General features: G+C 36.6%; 1 protein-coding gene across 6 annotated transcripts in view; it reads left to right on the top strand.

Moving 5' to 3' along the window:
* The window catches only part of ZZZ3 (zinc finger ZZ-type containing 3), a 135,446-nt gene extending 121,585 nt beyond the window's left edge, over positions 1–13,861 (top strand). For 3 of the 6 annotated variants that reach the window (XM_012555536.2, XM_023731192.1, XM_023731196.1), the window contains 5 exons: positions 2,004–2,099; positions 4,067–4,219; positions 8,349–8,483; positions 10,641–10,741; positions 11,039–12,328. In XM_012555536.2, coding sequence (XP_012410990.1) covers positions 2,004–2,099; positions 4,067–4,219; positions 8,349–8,483; positions 10,641–10,741; positions 11,039–11,183 — 630 coding nt within the window. In that variant the 3' untranslated portion in view covers positions 11,184–12,328. Of the gene's footprint in view, positions 1–2,003; positions 2,100–4,066; positions 4,220–8,348; positions 8,484–9,867; positions 10,616–10,640; positions 10,742–11,038 lie in introns of those variants that run through there. The other 3 variants (XR_002824080.1, XM_023731200.1, XM_023731205.1) reach the window with 3 other exon arrangements.
* The last annotated feature ends 384 nt before the right edge of the window (positions 13,862–14,245 follow it).

The raw sequence follows: 14,245 nt of genomic DNA, 5'->3' as shown, positions 1-14,245 counted from the left end.
CAACAAGGAAGCATCAAAAGAAGATGGAAGGAATACACAGAGTAACTATACCAAAAAGAATTGGTCAATGTTCAACCATTCAGGAGGCAGCATATAATCAAGAACTGATGGTATTGAAGGAAGAAGTCTAAGTTGCACTGAAGGCATTGGTGAAAAACAAGGCTTCAAGCATTGCATCCATTTGTTGAAACATGTCGTCTGGAAGTGCTTACTGGTCTGTGCCAAGAAATTTGGAAGACACCTACCTGGCTAATTGACTGAAGGAGAATCCATATTTGTGCCCATTCCAAAGAAGGGTGATCCAATGGAATGTGGAAATCATCGAACAATATCATTAATATCACACGCAAGTAAAATTTTCCTGAAGATCATTCAAAAACAGTTGCAGCGGTACATTGACAGGGAGCTACCAGAAATTCAAACCAGATTCTGAAGAGGATGTGGAACAAGGGATATCATTGCTGATGTCAGATGGATCTTGGCTGAAAGTAGAGAATACCAGAAAGATGTTTGCCTGTGTTTTATTGACTATGCCAAGGCATTCAACTGTGTGGATCATAACAAATTATGGATAACATTGCAAAGAATGGGATTCCAGAACACTTACTTGTGCTCATGCAGAACCTCTGCATAGACCAAGAGGCAGTCATTTGAACAGAACAAGTGGATACTGTGTGGTTTAAAATCAGGAAAAGTGTGTGTCAGAGTTGTATCCTATCACCATATGTATTCAGGCTGAGCAAATAATCTGAGAATTCAGACTATATGAAGAAGAATGGGGCATCAGGATTGGAGTAAGACTAATTAACAACCTGTGATATGCAGATGACACATATCGCTGAAAGCAAAGAGGACTTGAAGCACTTACTGGTAAAGATCAAAGACTGCAGACTTCATTATGGATTGCAGCTCAACATAAAACAAAAATCCTCACTACTGAGCCAAGCAGCATCATGTAAATGGAGAAAATGTTGAAATCATCAAGAATGTCATTTTACTTGGATCCACAACACCCATGGAAGCAGCAGTCATGAAATCAAAGGACATATTGCATTAGGCATACCTGCTGTAAAAGACCTCTTTCAAGTGTTAAAAAGCAAAGATGTCACTTTGAGGACTTACGTGCGTCTGACCCAAGCCATGGTATTTTCAGTTGCCTCATATGCATGCGAAAGTTGGACAATGAGTAAGGAAGACCGAAGACAACTTGAATTATGGTGTTGGTGAAGAATATTGAATATACCACGGACTGCCAGAAGAACGAACAAATCTGTCTTGGAAGAAGTACAGCCAGAATGCTCCTTAGAAGCAAGGATGGCGAGACTTTGTCTCATGTACTTTGGACATGTTATCAGGAGGGACCAGTCCCTGGAGAAGGACATCATGCTTGGTAAAAAGGTCAGCGAAACCCTCAAGGAGATGGATTGACACAGTGCCTATAGCAATGGGCTAGAACATAGCAATGATAGTGAGGATGGTGCAGGACCGGGCAGTGTTTCGTTCTGTTGTACATAGGGTCGCTGTGAGTTGGAACCCACCTGACAGCACCTAACAACAACCACAGGCTTACTGTCTCTTGAATTCTTATTAACTACGCTGATTATGTACTTTTGGGTCATTTAAACTTGTGCCAATAGATTTGTAGCATTGCCTTACTCAGTATTCCCTGGTTGTCTCTCTAAAAATGTATGTAGCAGTTTTCTCCTTCACATTCCTGTCTATATTAATAGATGCATTTTTTTGCTACAAGGATAAATGTTTACAAGTTGGAAGTACATGTGTAGCTTTGTAATCAGACAAGTTTAGATTTAATTTAATGATTTTTTTGGTCTAGATTTTAAAATATAATTGTCTTTGTTGGCAGTTTAAAGTTATTTCTAGATTTGTGACAAATTTTCAATCGTTAGCATTCATTAGGTATACATAAACATTTTTACTTTTTAAAAACATTTAGGCCTTGTATGTCATATCAGTATGTTGAAAGACCGGTCATGTTTCTTTAGGTTGCCAGCCGAGTGCAGAAGTATTTCATAAAGCTAACAAAAGCTGGCATTCCAGTCCCAGGAAGAACACCCAACTTATATATGTACTCCAAAAAGGTAAAAAGAAAATAGATGAAAGTAAACCTTGTATCTTAGATTAAACTCATCAAGCTCAGAATTACTATATGAAAATGTACATTTTTGTTAAAATAGAGTTCAGTTTTATATTTGAAATTTTGTTTACTCCAAGCATTTCATTACATTGGGCATAGACACAGGGTAGAATTCCATTATTGGTACTCAGTGCAATTCATTGAGCTTTAATGATGATTATTATTATTTTAGGTGTAGGTTAGTTTATGTGAATGAGTGCTATTTGAAAGGTTTTAGATTGAATGTATATCAGAAAGACATTTTGTAATGTTGATTTTTAGGATATTTGACTCTAATAAACACCATCAATTTCTGTTTTTTAGATATGAGACATAAATCCAAAAATAGAAATATTTATTAACATGTTTTATTGAATACTCACTGCAGTTCTAAGTGTTTAGGTAGTGTCATCACCTTCACTTTACTGATAATAATATTAATAGCTAACTGTTATTTATACTGTTGAATGCCCTGTGCAGTACTGTTTTACAATCTTTTTATTGATGAGAAAACTGGGTCCTAAGGTATGTTGAGTAAATTGTCTAGTCACATAGATAGTAAGTTGGAGAACCATTGATCCTCTAATTCTGATCCTGACTTCCGCTTTTCTCTGCTGCTTTCTACAGACCATTGCATTGTATCTGCTATACAGAACACTGCATTATATTGTAGCCTTTTTTTTGGTATAATTGTAAAAAAAGTAAAGACACATTATTGGCCTTCTTTCATTTCTTTATAAATCATCCTGGTACTTCCCTTTCCCCTCACCACTGTCACCCTTCACATAAAGGGAAGCCAAGAATATGTCTAATACTGTTAACTCTTCCTTATTGAAGCTATTTTATGTGGAGCCCTGGTGGCGTAGTGGTTAAGTGTTTGGCTGCTAACCAGAAGGTCAGCAGTATGAATCCACCAGCTGCTCCTTGGAAATCCTACAGGGCAGTTCTACTCTGTCCTGTACGGTCGCTATGAGTCAGATTTGACTCGACAGCAGCGGGTTTTAAGCTTTGGAAGTTTTAATTTGCCTATTTTTAAAGTATTTTGGATTTTTTTTCCCAAATATAGCATTATATTAGATATGTAGAATTCAGCTTGTAACTTTGACATGTTGGGACCTTGGTAACCAACATTCAACTCTAGCTTTCATGACTAATTTTAAACTAACTTTATAAGTTATGTTGTACACCTTGCATTTTCCCAGTTAAAACTGGAATGGTAATAACAAATGGTATAATAAAGAAACTCAGACGTGTTCAAGTTTGACTTTTCAAACAGGTGAAGTGACAGCTCTGCTGTCAATCCAGAGACGCAGTCTGCACAGGGGTTGAGAGCGAGGGATTTGGTACCACACAGACTAAGTTTGCAGTCCTCCTTCTACCACTTCTAGCTGCAACACCTTGAACAAGAAACTTAACCTCCCTATGACTCAGTTCCTTCATCTTTAAAACAGAAGTGATGATACTTTTAAAGAATGTCGTGAGGATTAAATGAGATTGGTATAAACTAAGCAATCAATGTTAGATATTATTTTTAGACATTCATTGTGTTGTGGAAGTGTTTCTTTTACTTGAAAGCTTTGTCTGGCTTTGGGCACTTCCTCTTTGATCTTTACATGACTCTAAGAGGAGTTCAATTCAGCCAGCATTTGAATGCCAAGAGTGAGATGAATGTTAGAGGTACAAACATAAGAGAGGTAGTGAGCACATAGACCATTGTTATGGTTGCTGGGTATTTGCCTACATTTCTGTTTTTTAAGGCTAATCATGCTTTAAAAATCCAGACAACATAGAAAAAGCAACCACATAAGAGTATGCTAAAGGATAGAAATGAAGTCTTGCTGATAGACTGTCTGGAAGTATCATTTATATTCTTATGTTTTTGATTCTTTTGATTTTCCACTGTGCCAATTAAAAATTTGTTTTCTCATTTAGTCTTCAACAAGCAGACGACAGCACCCCCTTAATAAGCATCTGTTTAAACCTTCCACTTTCATGACATCCCATGAACCTCCAGTATATATGGATGAAGATGATGACCGCTCCTGTTTTCATAGCCACATGAATACTGCTATTGAAGAGGCGTCAGTAAGTTATTACATAGACCAGGGTACAGAGTGAGAGCACCTGGATTTTCTAATTATTCCTACTTTTCAAAGAACATTGGTTTCTCCTCCTTTCATTAACAAGTCCGATTTTTTTTAATCATGCTTTCTTTTTTTATAAAGAAATTTTTAAACATATACAAAAGTAGAATAGTATAATGAACCCGCATGCAGCATCACTCAACTTCAGCAATTATCAACTTGTGGTGATCTTGTTTCATCTACACTCCCTCCCCACCCAACTTCACCCCAGATTATTGTAGAGCAAGTCTCAGACATTATATCATTATATCATTTTGTTTTTAGATATTTTAATACGTATCTTTAATAATCACACTATCATGTCTATAAAAAGGGAATTGTTTGTATAATCAAATATACATTTCCCAATTGTCTTATGATTTTTTTACCCCAATTTGTTTGTTTTGATCTGGATATAAATAAAGTCCATAAATTACAATAAGTTATCTTTCTCCTTCTCTCTTTCCGTCTCTCTCCTTTTTGCCTCCTTACAATTCTGTTTTGAAGAACTGGTCATTTGTCCTATAGAATTTACCACAGTATGGATGTTATTTTTTCTCTTTTAGTGTTATTTATTTCTATTCCTCTGTCGCTTAAATTCCCTGTGTTTGACAGTAGGTCTAGAGAATTGATCAGATTGAGATTTGTTTGTTTGTTCGAGTGAGCAGAACTGCTTCGTATGTACTTCCATCAGTCTGGTTGTCTTTGATTTTCTTTGGACGTAGCAGGATCATTGCCTAGATCCATTAATTCATTAACCAGTTAACCCATTGCCGTCTAGTCAATTCTGACTCATAGCAACCCTGTAGGACAGAGTAGAACTGCCCCATAGGGTTTCCAAGGAGCGGTTGTTGGATTCAGACTGGTCAACCTTTTTGTTTAGCAGCCGAGCTCTTAACCACTATACCACCAGGGCTCCATTAATTCATGAGGTGTTACAAAATAGTGATATTCTAATCCTGTTATTTCTTTTTAATTTATTCAACGGAATATTCTATAAAGAGAAACCCCTTTATCAGCTATTTGGTTACCCCAGGTGCATAGAGAAAACACTGGATAAATGCTTGAGTCTTCCCTTTATTTTCTTGTTTTTCAGATGAGTTCATTTTCTCGTGTCCTCCAAAGATGACCAATGAGGTTGTTGTTGTTGTTGTTGTTTTTCAATTTTATGAACTACTGGACTTAAATATATTTAATGTGTTTCAATCCCTTGGTGTTACTATCTTTGTTAGTACTTATATTCTCATATTGGCTCCTCTTTGGCCATTTGGAGCCTATTCAAGATTGTAGGTGGGATATGTAAATTTAAGATTTTAGAGGTAAAACGTCTAGTTGAAGGCAAGATCCAGGGTACGGCCATTGGAGTGAGGGACTGAGAAAGAATGGAAATGAATGTCATTGTAATAGAACAAGTCTAGGAATGGAGGCTAGATGTAGGTGATGGTGCATCCATGTGGATACCCAGGATGAGCAGTGTTCTCAGCAATTTTAATTAGACACATTTTGAATATTAGCACTTTGAGTATAAAGTTGCTAGTCAGTTTTTTGGGGGGAGTGGGGGATTTCTGAACATATTTGTTTACAAGAGTCATAAGTGGACTTTATACATTGAAAGTCAGTTTTTTAAGGACACTTCAGGTTAACATATTTATACAGTTTTTACTGTTGACTTATTTTGCAGTCTTCTAAACAGTCATCTTTGTAACTCAGTTCATCCCCTTAAGTAAGAGAGGAATGTGCTGCCATTATCATTGTAGTACAGAGCAGAGCACAGTCGGGTTTGCTTCTTGTTATGAAGATGTCATGTGTATAGAAGGAAGCATAAAAATCTGCTAGATTGGAGAAGAGGTGCTTCCTGCAGATCAGGGAGAAGTAGATTATAAGGAGTGTTTCAAGTAGCTATGAACCTATAGGTCTGCATTAGTGTGTGCCAGGGGTGATAGTCATGCCACGTTCCCCTCTACCTGCATTATGAGGTAGTCTTCTGCAATTCAGTATTGCTACTGCATTAAAAGTGAACTTTGTCCAGAAGTATTAGTCTAAAATATTGCTAACAGCAGCACTAATTTTTTATGAGCCCTAAAGCTGAGATATTTTAAAAGTGGAAAATGTCTTGTCAATACATTTCAAGTATTTCTCTTTTTTTAATTGTGGTGAAAATACACATAAAAAAACCTATGTCATCTCAGCAGTTTCTACATGTACAATTCAACGATATTGATTACATTTTTCCAGTTGTACAACCATTCTTGCTATCCTTTTCCAAATCATTCCACCACCATTAACAGAACTCAATGCCCCTAAGCAAAAACTCCCCTTTCCCCTCCCTCCACCCCTGGTAGTCACTAATAATGTTTGATTTCTATGTATCTGGTCATTTCATATAAAAGATTATACAGGATTTGTCCTTTTGCAACTGACTTATTTTACTCAGCATGGTATTTTCAAGGTTCATCCATGTTGTGGCATGCATCAGGACTTCGCTTCTCTTCACGGCTGAGTAGTATTTCGTTGTGTGTATATACCACATTTTGTAATTCATTCATTTACTGATGGACATTTCAGTTGTTTCCACCTTTTGGCTATTGGGGAAAATGCTGCACTGAACATTCGTATACAGGTTTCTGTTTGTGTCAGCCTCCTTCTGGGTATATACTTGGGATTGAGATTGCTGGGTCAGATGGTAGTTCTTTGTTTAACTTTTTGAGGAACTGCCAGACTGTTTTCCACAGTGGCTGTACCATTTTACGTTCCCACCAGCAGTGGATGAGGGTTTCAGTTTCTCACAACCTCGCCAACACCTATTATTTTCCATTTTTTATCATTGCTATTCTAATACGGGTTAGGTGGAATGTCATTGTAGTTTTGATTTGCATCTCTCTAATGGCTAATGACAGTGAGCATCTTTTCATGTGCTTGTTGGCTGTTGGATATCCTCTTTGTTGAAATGTCTGTTCAAGTCTTTTGCCGATTTTGAGTTGTCTTTTTGTTATGAAGTTGTACAGGTTTTATATACATATTGGATATTAGGCCTTTATCAGATACATGGTTCTTGAAAATTTTCTCTCAATCTGTAGGTTGTCTTTTCACTGTTTTGATAGAGTCCTTTGATGAACAAAAGTATTTAATTTTTTTAAAAAATTGTATTTTGTTCTTGTTGAGAATATACACAGCAAAACATAACACCAATTCAACATTTCTACATGTTCAATTTACTGACATTGATTGCATTCTTTGAGTTATGCGGCCATTCTCACCCTCCTTTTCTGAGTTGTTCCTCCCCCATTAGCATAAACTCAGTGCCCCCTAAGGTTCCTGTCTGATCTTTCAAGTTGGCTGTTGTCAATTTGATCCAATATAGATGGTTCTTAAAAGAGCATAATGCTCAAGGCAGACATTTTTTAAAAGTATTTAATTTTTATGAGGCCTCATTTGTCTGTTTTGTCTTTTGTTTGTGATTTTCTTGTCATATCTGATAATCTGTGGTTAAAAATAGACCCCACAGCCACGCCCCTATATGTTCCTCAAAGAATTTTATGGTTTTAGTGTCATCTCTAGGTCCTTAATCCACTTTGAATTGGTTTTTGTGTATGGTGTGAGGCTTGGATCCTGACTGATTCTTCTGCATGTGTACATCCAATTTTCCCAGCACAATTTATTGAAGAGACTCTTCCTTACCCATCGAATGGATTTAGCACACTTGTTGAAAATCAGTTGACCATAAATGCATAGATTTATTTCTGGATTCTTAATTCTCTTCTGTTGGTCTGTATGTCTGTTATTATACCAATACCAGTCTGTTTTATTTATTGTGACTTTATAGTATGTTTTTAAATCAGCAAGTGTGAGCCACTTTATTCTTCATCTTTAAGATTGCTTTAGCTATTTGGGGTCCCTTATCCTTCCATATAAATTTAAGGATTGGCTTTTGTGATTTTGTAAAGAAGACTATTAGAATTTTGATGGGGCAGTTCAAGTATGTCTGATGAAAATTTAGCATCTGAATTGAGATGTGCTCCTAGTATCAGAATTTTTTATACTTAGTTCATTTTAACTATCAAACTAATTTTTTTTTTTTTAATTTTCAATAGGATGATGAAAGTATTCCTATTATGTATAGGAATTTACCTGAATATAAAGAACTATTACAGTTTAAAAAGTTAAAGAAACAAAAACTTCAACAAATGCAAGCTGAAAGTGGATTTGTGCAACATGTGGGCTTTAAGGTAAATTCTATTTACTTTAATTCATTTAATTTTTAAGGTGGTTTCCAGAGCATTAAACTCCAGAACTTCCAAGCATACAGATAAAAGTAAGTTTAGCTCTTATCTTGTTCATTTATAAGAGGTAGTATGCCACAGTTTCTGATGCCAAGAAGTTTATGACTCAGTAGAGAGAAGACAAATATATAGGTATCTATTGTTGTTGTTAGTCAAATCGATTTGACACGTGGTCACCCCATGTGTGCAGAATAAAACTGCTCCATAGAGTTTTCAAGACTGTGGCGTTTTGGAAGCAGATTGCCAGACCTGTCTTCTGAGGCACCTTTAGGTGGATTTGAACCACCAGCCTTTTAGCTAGTAGTCAAGTGCTTAACTATTTGTGCCACCAGGAACTCACAGAATAATTTGATTTAAAATATGAAATGAAAAGTTTCTGTCTAGCTGTCTCTCATTTTATTGCTGTTGTTCATGGATCAGAAATATTTTTTTCCCCTTTCAGAGTTACCTCAGCTGCTGTTTTTTGGAGAGGCTAATAGAAGTATATCCATTCATTTCCCCCAATTCTGAGATACCCATTATTATGTGCCAGACACTTTGCTAAGTGCTGGGGATTCAGCAGTAAACAAGAAGGACTCAGCCCCTACCTACCCTTATGCTACTTTTCATTCTCATGAGGAATGTTGATAAGTAAACAAGTAAAATGGTTGGGTATGACTAGAGTGCATACCGGAGAGTAGTGAGAGATGAGGCGCCTTGGAAATTTTGCTAAGGAGTTTCAACTTTATCCTAAGAGGTTGGGGAACCATTGAAGGATTTTAAGCAGAGTAACATGAAATTTGCATCTTAGAAAGATCATCCTAATTACTTAAACTGTTAGTGTTGATAACCTTTATAGAAGGCAGTGGGATTAGAGCTTGGTAGCTCTAAATCTCTGACTACTGTATTAAAGTCTTTAAAAACAATAATGTATCTACGTAATTACAAAAAAAAAGTAAGTATAGGGGAGAGAGATCATTCCAGCCATATTATGGAGAATGGATTGGAGGAAGGCAAAAATGGAGGCAAAGAGACTGGTTAGAGATCCTTTTGGTAATTTAGAATAGAGATGAGGCTGTCCTGAACTTGAATGGTAGATGTGGAAATGGAGAGAGGTAGACAGGTTTGAGAAAACTTTAGGAATTAGAATTGACTGTATGTTGTGGGATTGGAGGAAGTAACAATGAGACTGTGAACTATAGGTGGTGGTGGTGATGATAGTATATATGAAGGTATTGATGTGTGCTGTGACTGATAAACTGAAACTGAAAACAAAATTATTATACCCCTGACCCTCTGGAGTAGCCATTAACTAGATTATATTAAATTATTTTCCCTCTTGATCTTTCAGTGACGCTTCTTCTCCGTCAGACATTTTCGTAACTGGCAGCTGTCGTCTTTCAAGGGGAAACTTGCTCCACTTCTCTTAATTTTGCTGCAAGACCCAGCCATTACTTGTTTGCCAGTCTGTTAGCAATCCTAGTTGGCCTGATGATCAGAGACACTAGAAATGAGAATTACTTTGATGTCCAAAACTGCACAGAACACACTGAGGTCTACCACAGTGCCCCCCACTGAGAAGGAGCTGGCTGTGCCATTTTTCATGACAAGCATTGACTATTAGGAGCCTTCAGGCTTTGGGAAGTGATTCAATAAGATAAAAAGTTCAGAAAGGATTTTGTGATTGCTCAGGTTTGTGTTAGCTACAAGTAGCCCATTAAACAGTTCTGTAACATATCTGGATAGTTTTAAATGATATTAAGGCAGTAGTTCTCAATCACAATCCCTGTATGCTCATCCAAGGTACCTTTCAAGTAAATGTTACTAATAATAAAATGCCCAAGTTTGCAGATGATTTACTTAAAATTTTTTAAAATAAAGCAGAAGAGTTATTTCTTAAAATATCCCTCTCACTCACCTATATCTCAATATGCATCTTTGTGTGGGTGAATTTTCAGCTTGTTTGCTAGAAATTGTAATTACAGCTTCTTGTCTTATACCACTGTCCAGCTTGTGGGAGGTAGGAGGAGGATGTCTATGTGAACAAATATGTTTCTCAGTAGGAAAAAAAAAAGATTGTGGAACAATATAACTTGATCTGTTTTCTCTCTGCTTCTGTTATAGTGTGATAACTGTGGCATAGAACCTATCCAGGGCATTCGGTGGCACTGCCAGGATTGTCCTCCAGAAATGTCTTTGGATTTCTGTGATTCTTGTTCAGACTGGTAAGTGTTTTTCTTCATTGTAGGTTTTACATTTTGACAAATAACGAGCTTCTCAGCCGTTGTGAATTTGATTTCCAAATTTCTTAAAAAGTAACCGTATTTAGTGGATTACTCTTTGTTGTTCTACGCAATTAAATAATCTTTAATCATACCACTTTTCAAGTAACTTTACATTAGAAATTGTGATAGATTAGTGGATTTAAACAGACAGAGCTATGAGGAGGTTTTGTAATACCTAGACCAAAATACATCCAATGCCATGTAATAATATGTGTGTATGTTTTGTGTTTTTTGCAGCCTACATGAAACAGATATTCACAAGGAAGATCACCAATTAGAACCTATTTATAGGTCAGAGACATTCTTAGACAGAGACTACTGTGTGTCCCAGGGCACCAGTTATAATTACCTTGACCCAAACTACTTTCCAGCGAACAGATGACATGGAGGAGCCCATTATTTACTAGTCCTCTTCAACACATAGCAATGGTATCATTGTTAGTTATGTGCACAGTTTGGAAAGATTCTCTGCTTTCCCTGAAATGACACTCACAGCATGACCGCTTCCTGAGTGTTCTCGTCAAGTGCAGCTCTGCACCGTTGCGGCTCTAGAACACTGTTCAGCAGCTGAACATTCCTGGTGAGCAAAGGGTTTCCCTGGTGAATTCTTCACCGCCCCTTTAAAGCCTTTTTTAGGTGGTGCTCTTAAATGGGTGAGATGGAAATGAGAGCACACATTAACGAGAGAGTAAATTCCAAAGGTTTCAAAGAACTTGGTCATAAATATGATAATGAGAAGACAAAGTATTTATATAAAAACAGTTTAGTAGCTTTCAGTTTTGTTGTGAAAATAGTTTTCAGCACAGAAACTGACTCTTTAGACAAAGTTTTAACCAATGATGGTGTTTGCTTCTAGGATATATACACTTTAAAAGAACTCACTGTCCAGTGGTGGCCATTGATGGCCCTTAGGAAATTGGAGCTGCTTAACCATGTTGTTGTCTAACTTCTTTTAACCACAATGAACTGTCCTTATTACCAACAGCGAAGCACTACAGGAGGCAACCGTGGCATTACCTCCTTAACCAGCTCATGGTGTGTGAATGTTATAAAATTGTCACTCAGATATATTTTTTAAACGTAATGTTATATAAGATGATCATGTGATGTGTACAAACTATGGTGAAAAGTGCCAGTGGTAGTAACTGTGTAGTCTCTGATTCACACCATTAATTCCTTTAAATACACAGCCTTCTGCCTCTGTATTTGGAGTTGTCGGTGCAACTCATCAAAGAAAACTGCCTAATATAAAAATCATATATATGATAATAATTTCCCTCTTTTGTAGTCTGCACAAAATCCATAAAAGATTGTATTTTTATTACTATTTAAACAAGTGATTAAATTAGTCTGCGCAGTGAGCAAGAGTTCACATGCATTCTTTTATACTGCTGGATTTTGTTGTGCATCATTTAAAACAATTTGTATGTTTCTTCTTATCTGTGTATACAGTATGTTCTTGAATAATGTTCATTTGTCAGGAGAACTGTGAGAAATAAACTATGTGGATACTGTCTGTTTATATTATAGAATGCTTGTTGTGACTTCCTTTTGGTCAGATTTTGGATTTTTTTTTACCAGTGTTAAAACGAGAAATTGGGTTGTTTTAAGGTTTGCTTCACACATCTGTCCTTTAAAAAGGAACATACTTTATTTATGGAAAAGAGGGTGAGCTCTGTAGCAGGTGGCAAGGTTTTCTGAACACTAAACATGGAAATGCTAAATTAAACTAATTTACAAAAAGAAACATATATCATGTTTAAAGAGACAGGCAGTTACCGATGTCCAGATGTGAAAACTAAAAACTAAAGTTGAAACATTTAACTCTAGTTCTTTTGATGAAAATAAGCCCCTAGGTATTTAAGTAGGTGGTTTTTGAAAATCACTCTGTTTTCTAGAAATTATTATTGACCATAGGAAAACATAAGCAATCTAAGACTGATTAAGTATAAGACCTGACCCAATTTTTAGTCTCCTGTTTTTTCCAATTTTAAATCGAAGGAACATTAATGCTAAAATCATACCCTGAATTGTTTAAATTGATAAAAATAATGGAATTTTAAATATAGAAATATGAGAATTTTAAAATAATATACTGATTAAAGATTACTGATGATATTGCTATGTAATACATCATATCAGAAAGATAAGGCAATGGACTTGAACTTCTCACCCTGGAATTATTAGTATAGGGGGAAGAGAGAAATCATTAGCATTCTGGGCATTTTGATATTAAATGTCGTGAATATGCCAGAAGATCTGCTTACAACCTGTAATTAGGCAGTACAGTAGCACTTGATGACAACTTCTGTAACGTCTGTATTTGCATAGAAATAATGCTGATTAGTTTTGGAGAACGGTTCAGATCCATTCAGAAATCTCAAAATATGAAGTGTGCTTTGGAAGAAGGCTGTTCATATTTGATACAATTGTTATATAAACAGACTAGAAAAAATAAACCCACTTGAGTGTATTTTTTAGGGGCAAAGATTTGGAGAATTTTGTGTAGCGAAAAAAGTATTAGTTTGTGCTTGAGCAGAGAGGTGTTTATTTTGTATTTTTCAGCTCCAAGCAAATAGTTCCTATGACTTAAAAGGCCCTAAGCAGGAGTGGTAGTGGTGGTGGTGATTTTTTTTTTTTTTTTTTTAATTTGAGGGCTGCAGGAATGGGCAAGGCTGCCATTTGCAAGTAGGCCTTCCATCTGCATATGTACACCATACACCAAGAGACAACAGAGACCTACTTGCTAAATCATTGCTTATTAAATGGGACTCACTAGGTCAGATCTATTTCCTGAAATACTATGTTCAAGTTACTTGTAGGAACTGAAGTTACCTTTTATTGACACTTAGAACCACGTTTGTAAGGTTTGGGCAAAGGAGGTTTCCTTAAGTGTGATGCACTATTAATAATAATACCAAACACTGATATAATGCTAAGTATATGCCAAGCAGGCATATAAAAAAACCAAAACCAAATCCGTTGCTGTTGAGTCGATTCCGACTCATAGCGACCCTATAGGACAGAGTAGAACTGCCCCATAGGGTTTCCAAGGAGCGCCTGGGGGATCCAAACTGCCGACCTTTCGGTTAGCAGCTGAACGCTTAACCACTGTGCCACCAGGGCCCCCAGCAAGCATATAGTAACTAATTTAATTCTCATAACCCTGTGAGGCAGGTTAAACCACTTGTCCAAGGTCGTATAATTAGTAAAGTGGTGGTGCTTGGATTTTAACCTAAACAGATTATACTGCCTCACAACTGTGTTTTCCAAACAAGAGTATTCCTTTGTGTCAGGTGTCCTGAAGGTGTTTGGGGTGGGACTGGGCAGGGGCTGCTTTTCAGTCCTTTTTCTTGGTGTGGTCCCTAGAGTACAAACCTGAGTGCATGTCCAGGTTTGTAGCATAGAACAGAGAAGCGTATCTGTGAAGGGGGGAAAGCACTG

The sequence above is a fragment of the Trichechus manatus genome, unplaced genomic scaffold (assembly GCF_000243295.1).
Source record: "Trichechus manatus latirostris isolate Lorelei unplaced genomic scaffold, TriManLat1.0 scaffold00003, whole genome shotgun sequence".
NCBI classification, from domain to species: domain Eukaryota; kingdom Metazoa; phylum Chordata; class Mammalia; order Sirenia; family Trichechidae; genus Trichechus; species Trichechus manatus.
Note: the sequence above shows the minus strand (reverse complement) of the source record. Positions and strands in the feature narration are given on the sequence as shown.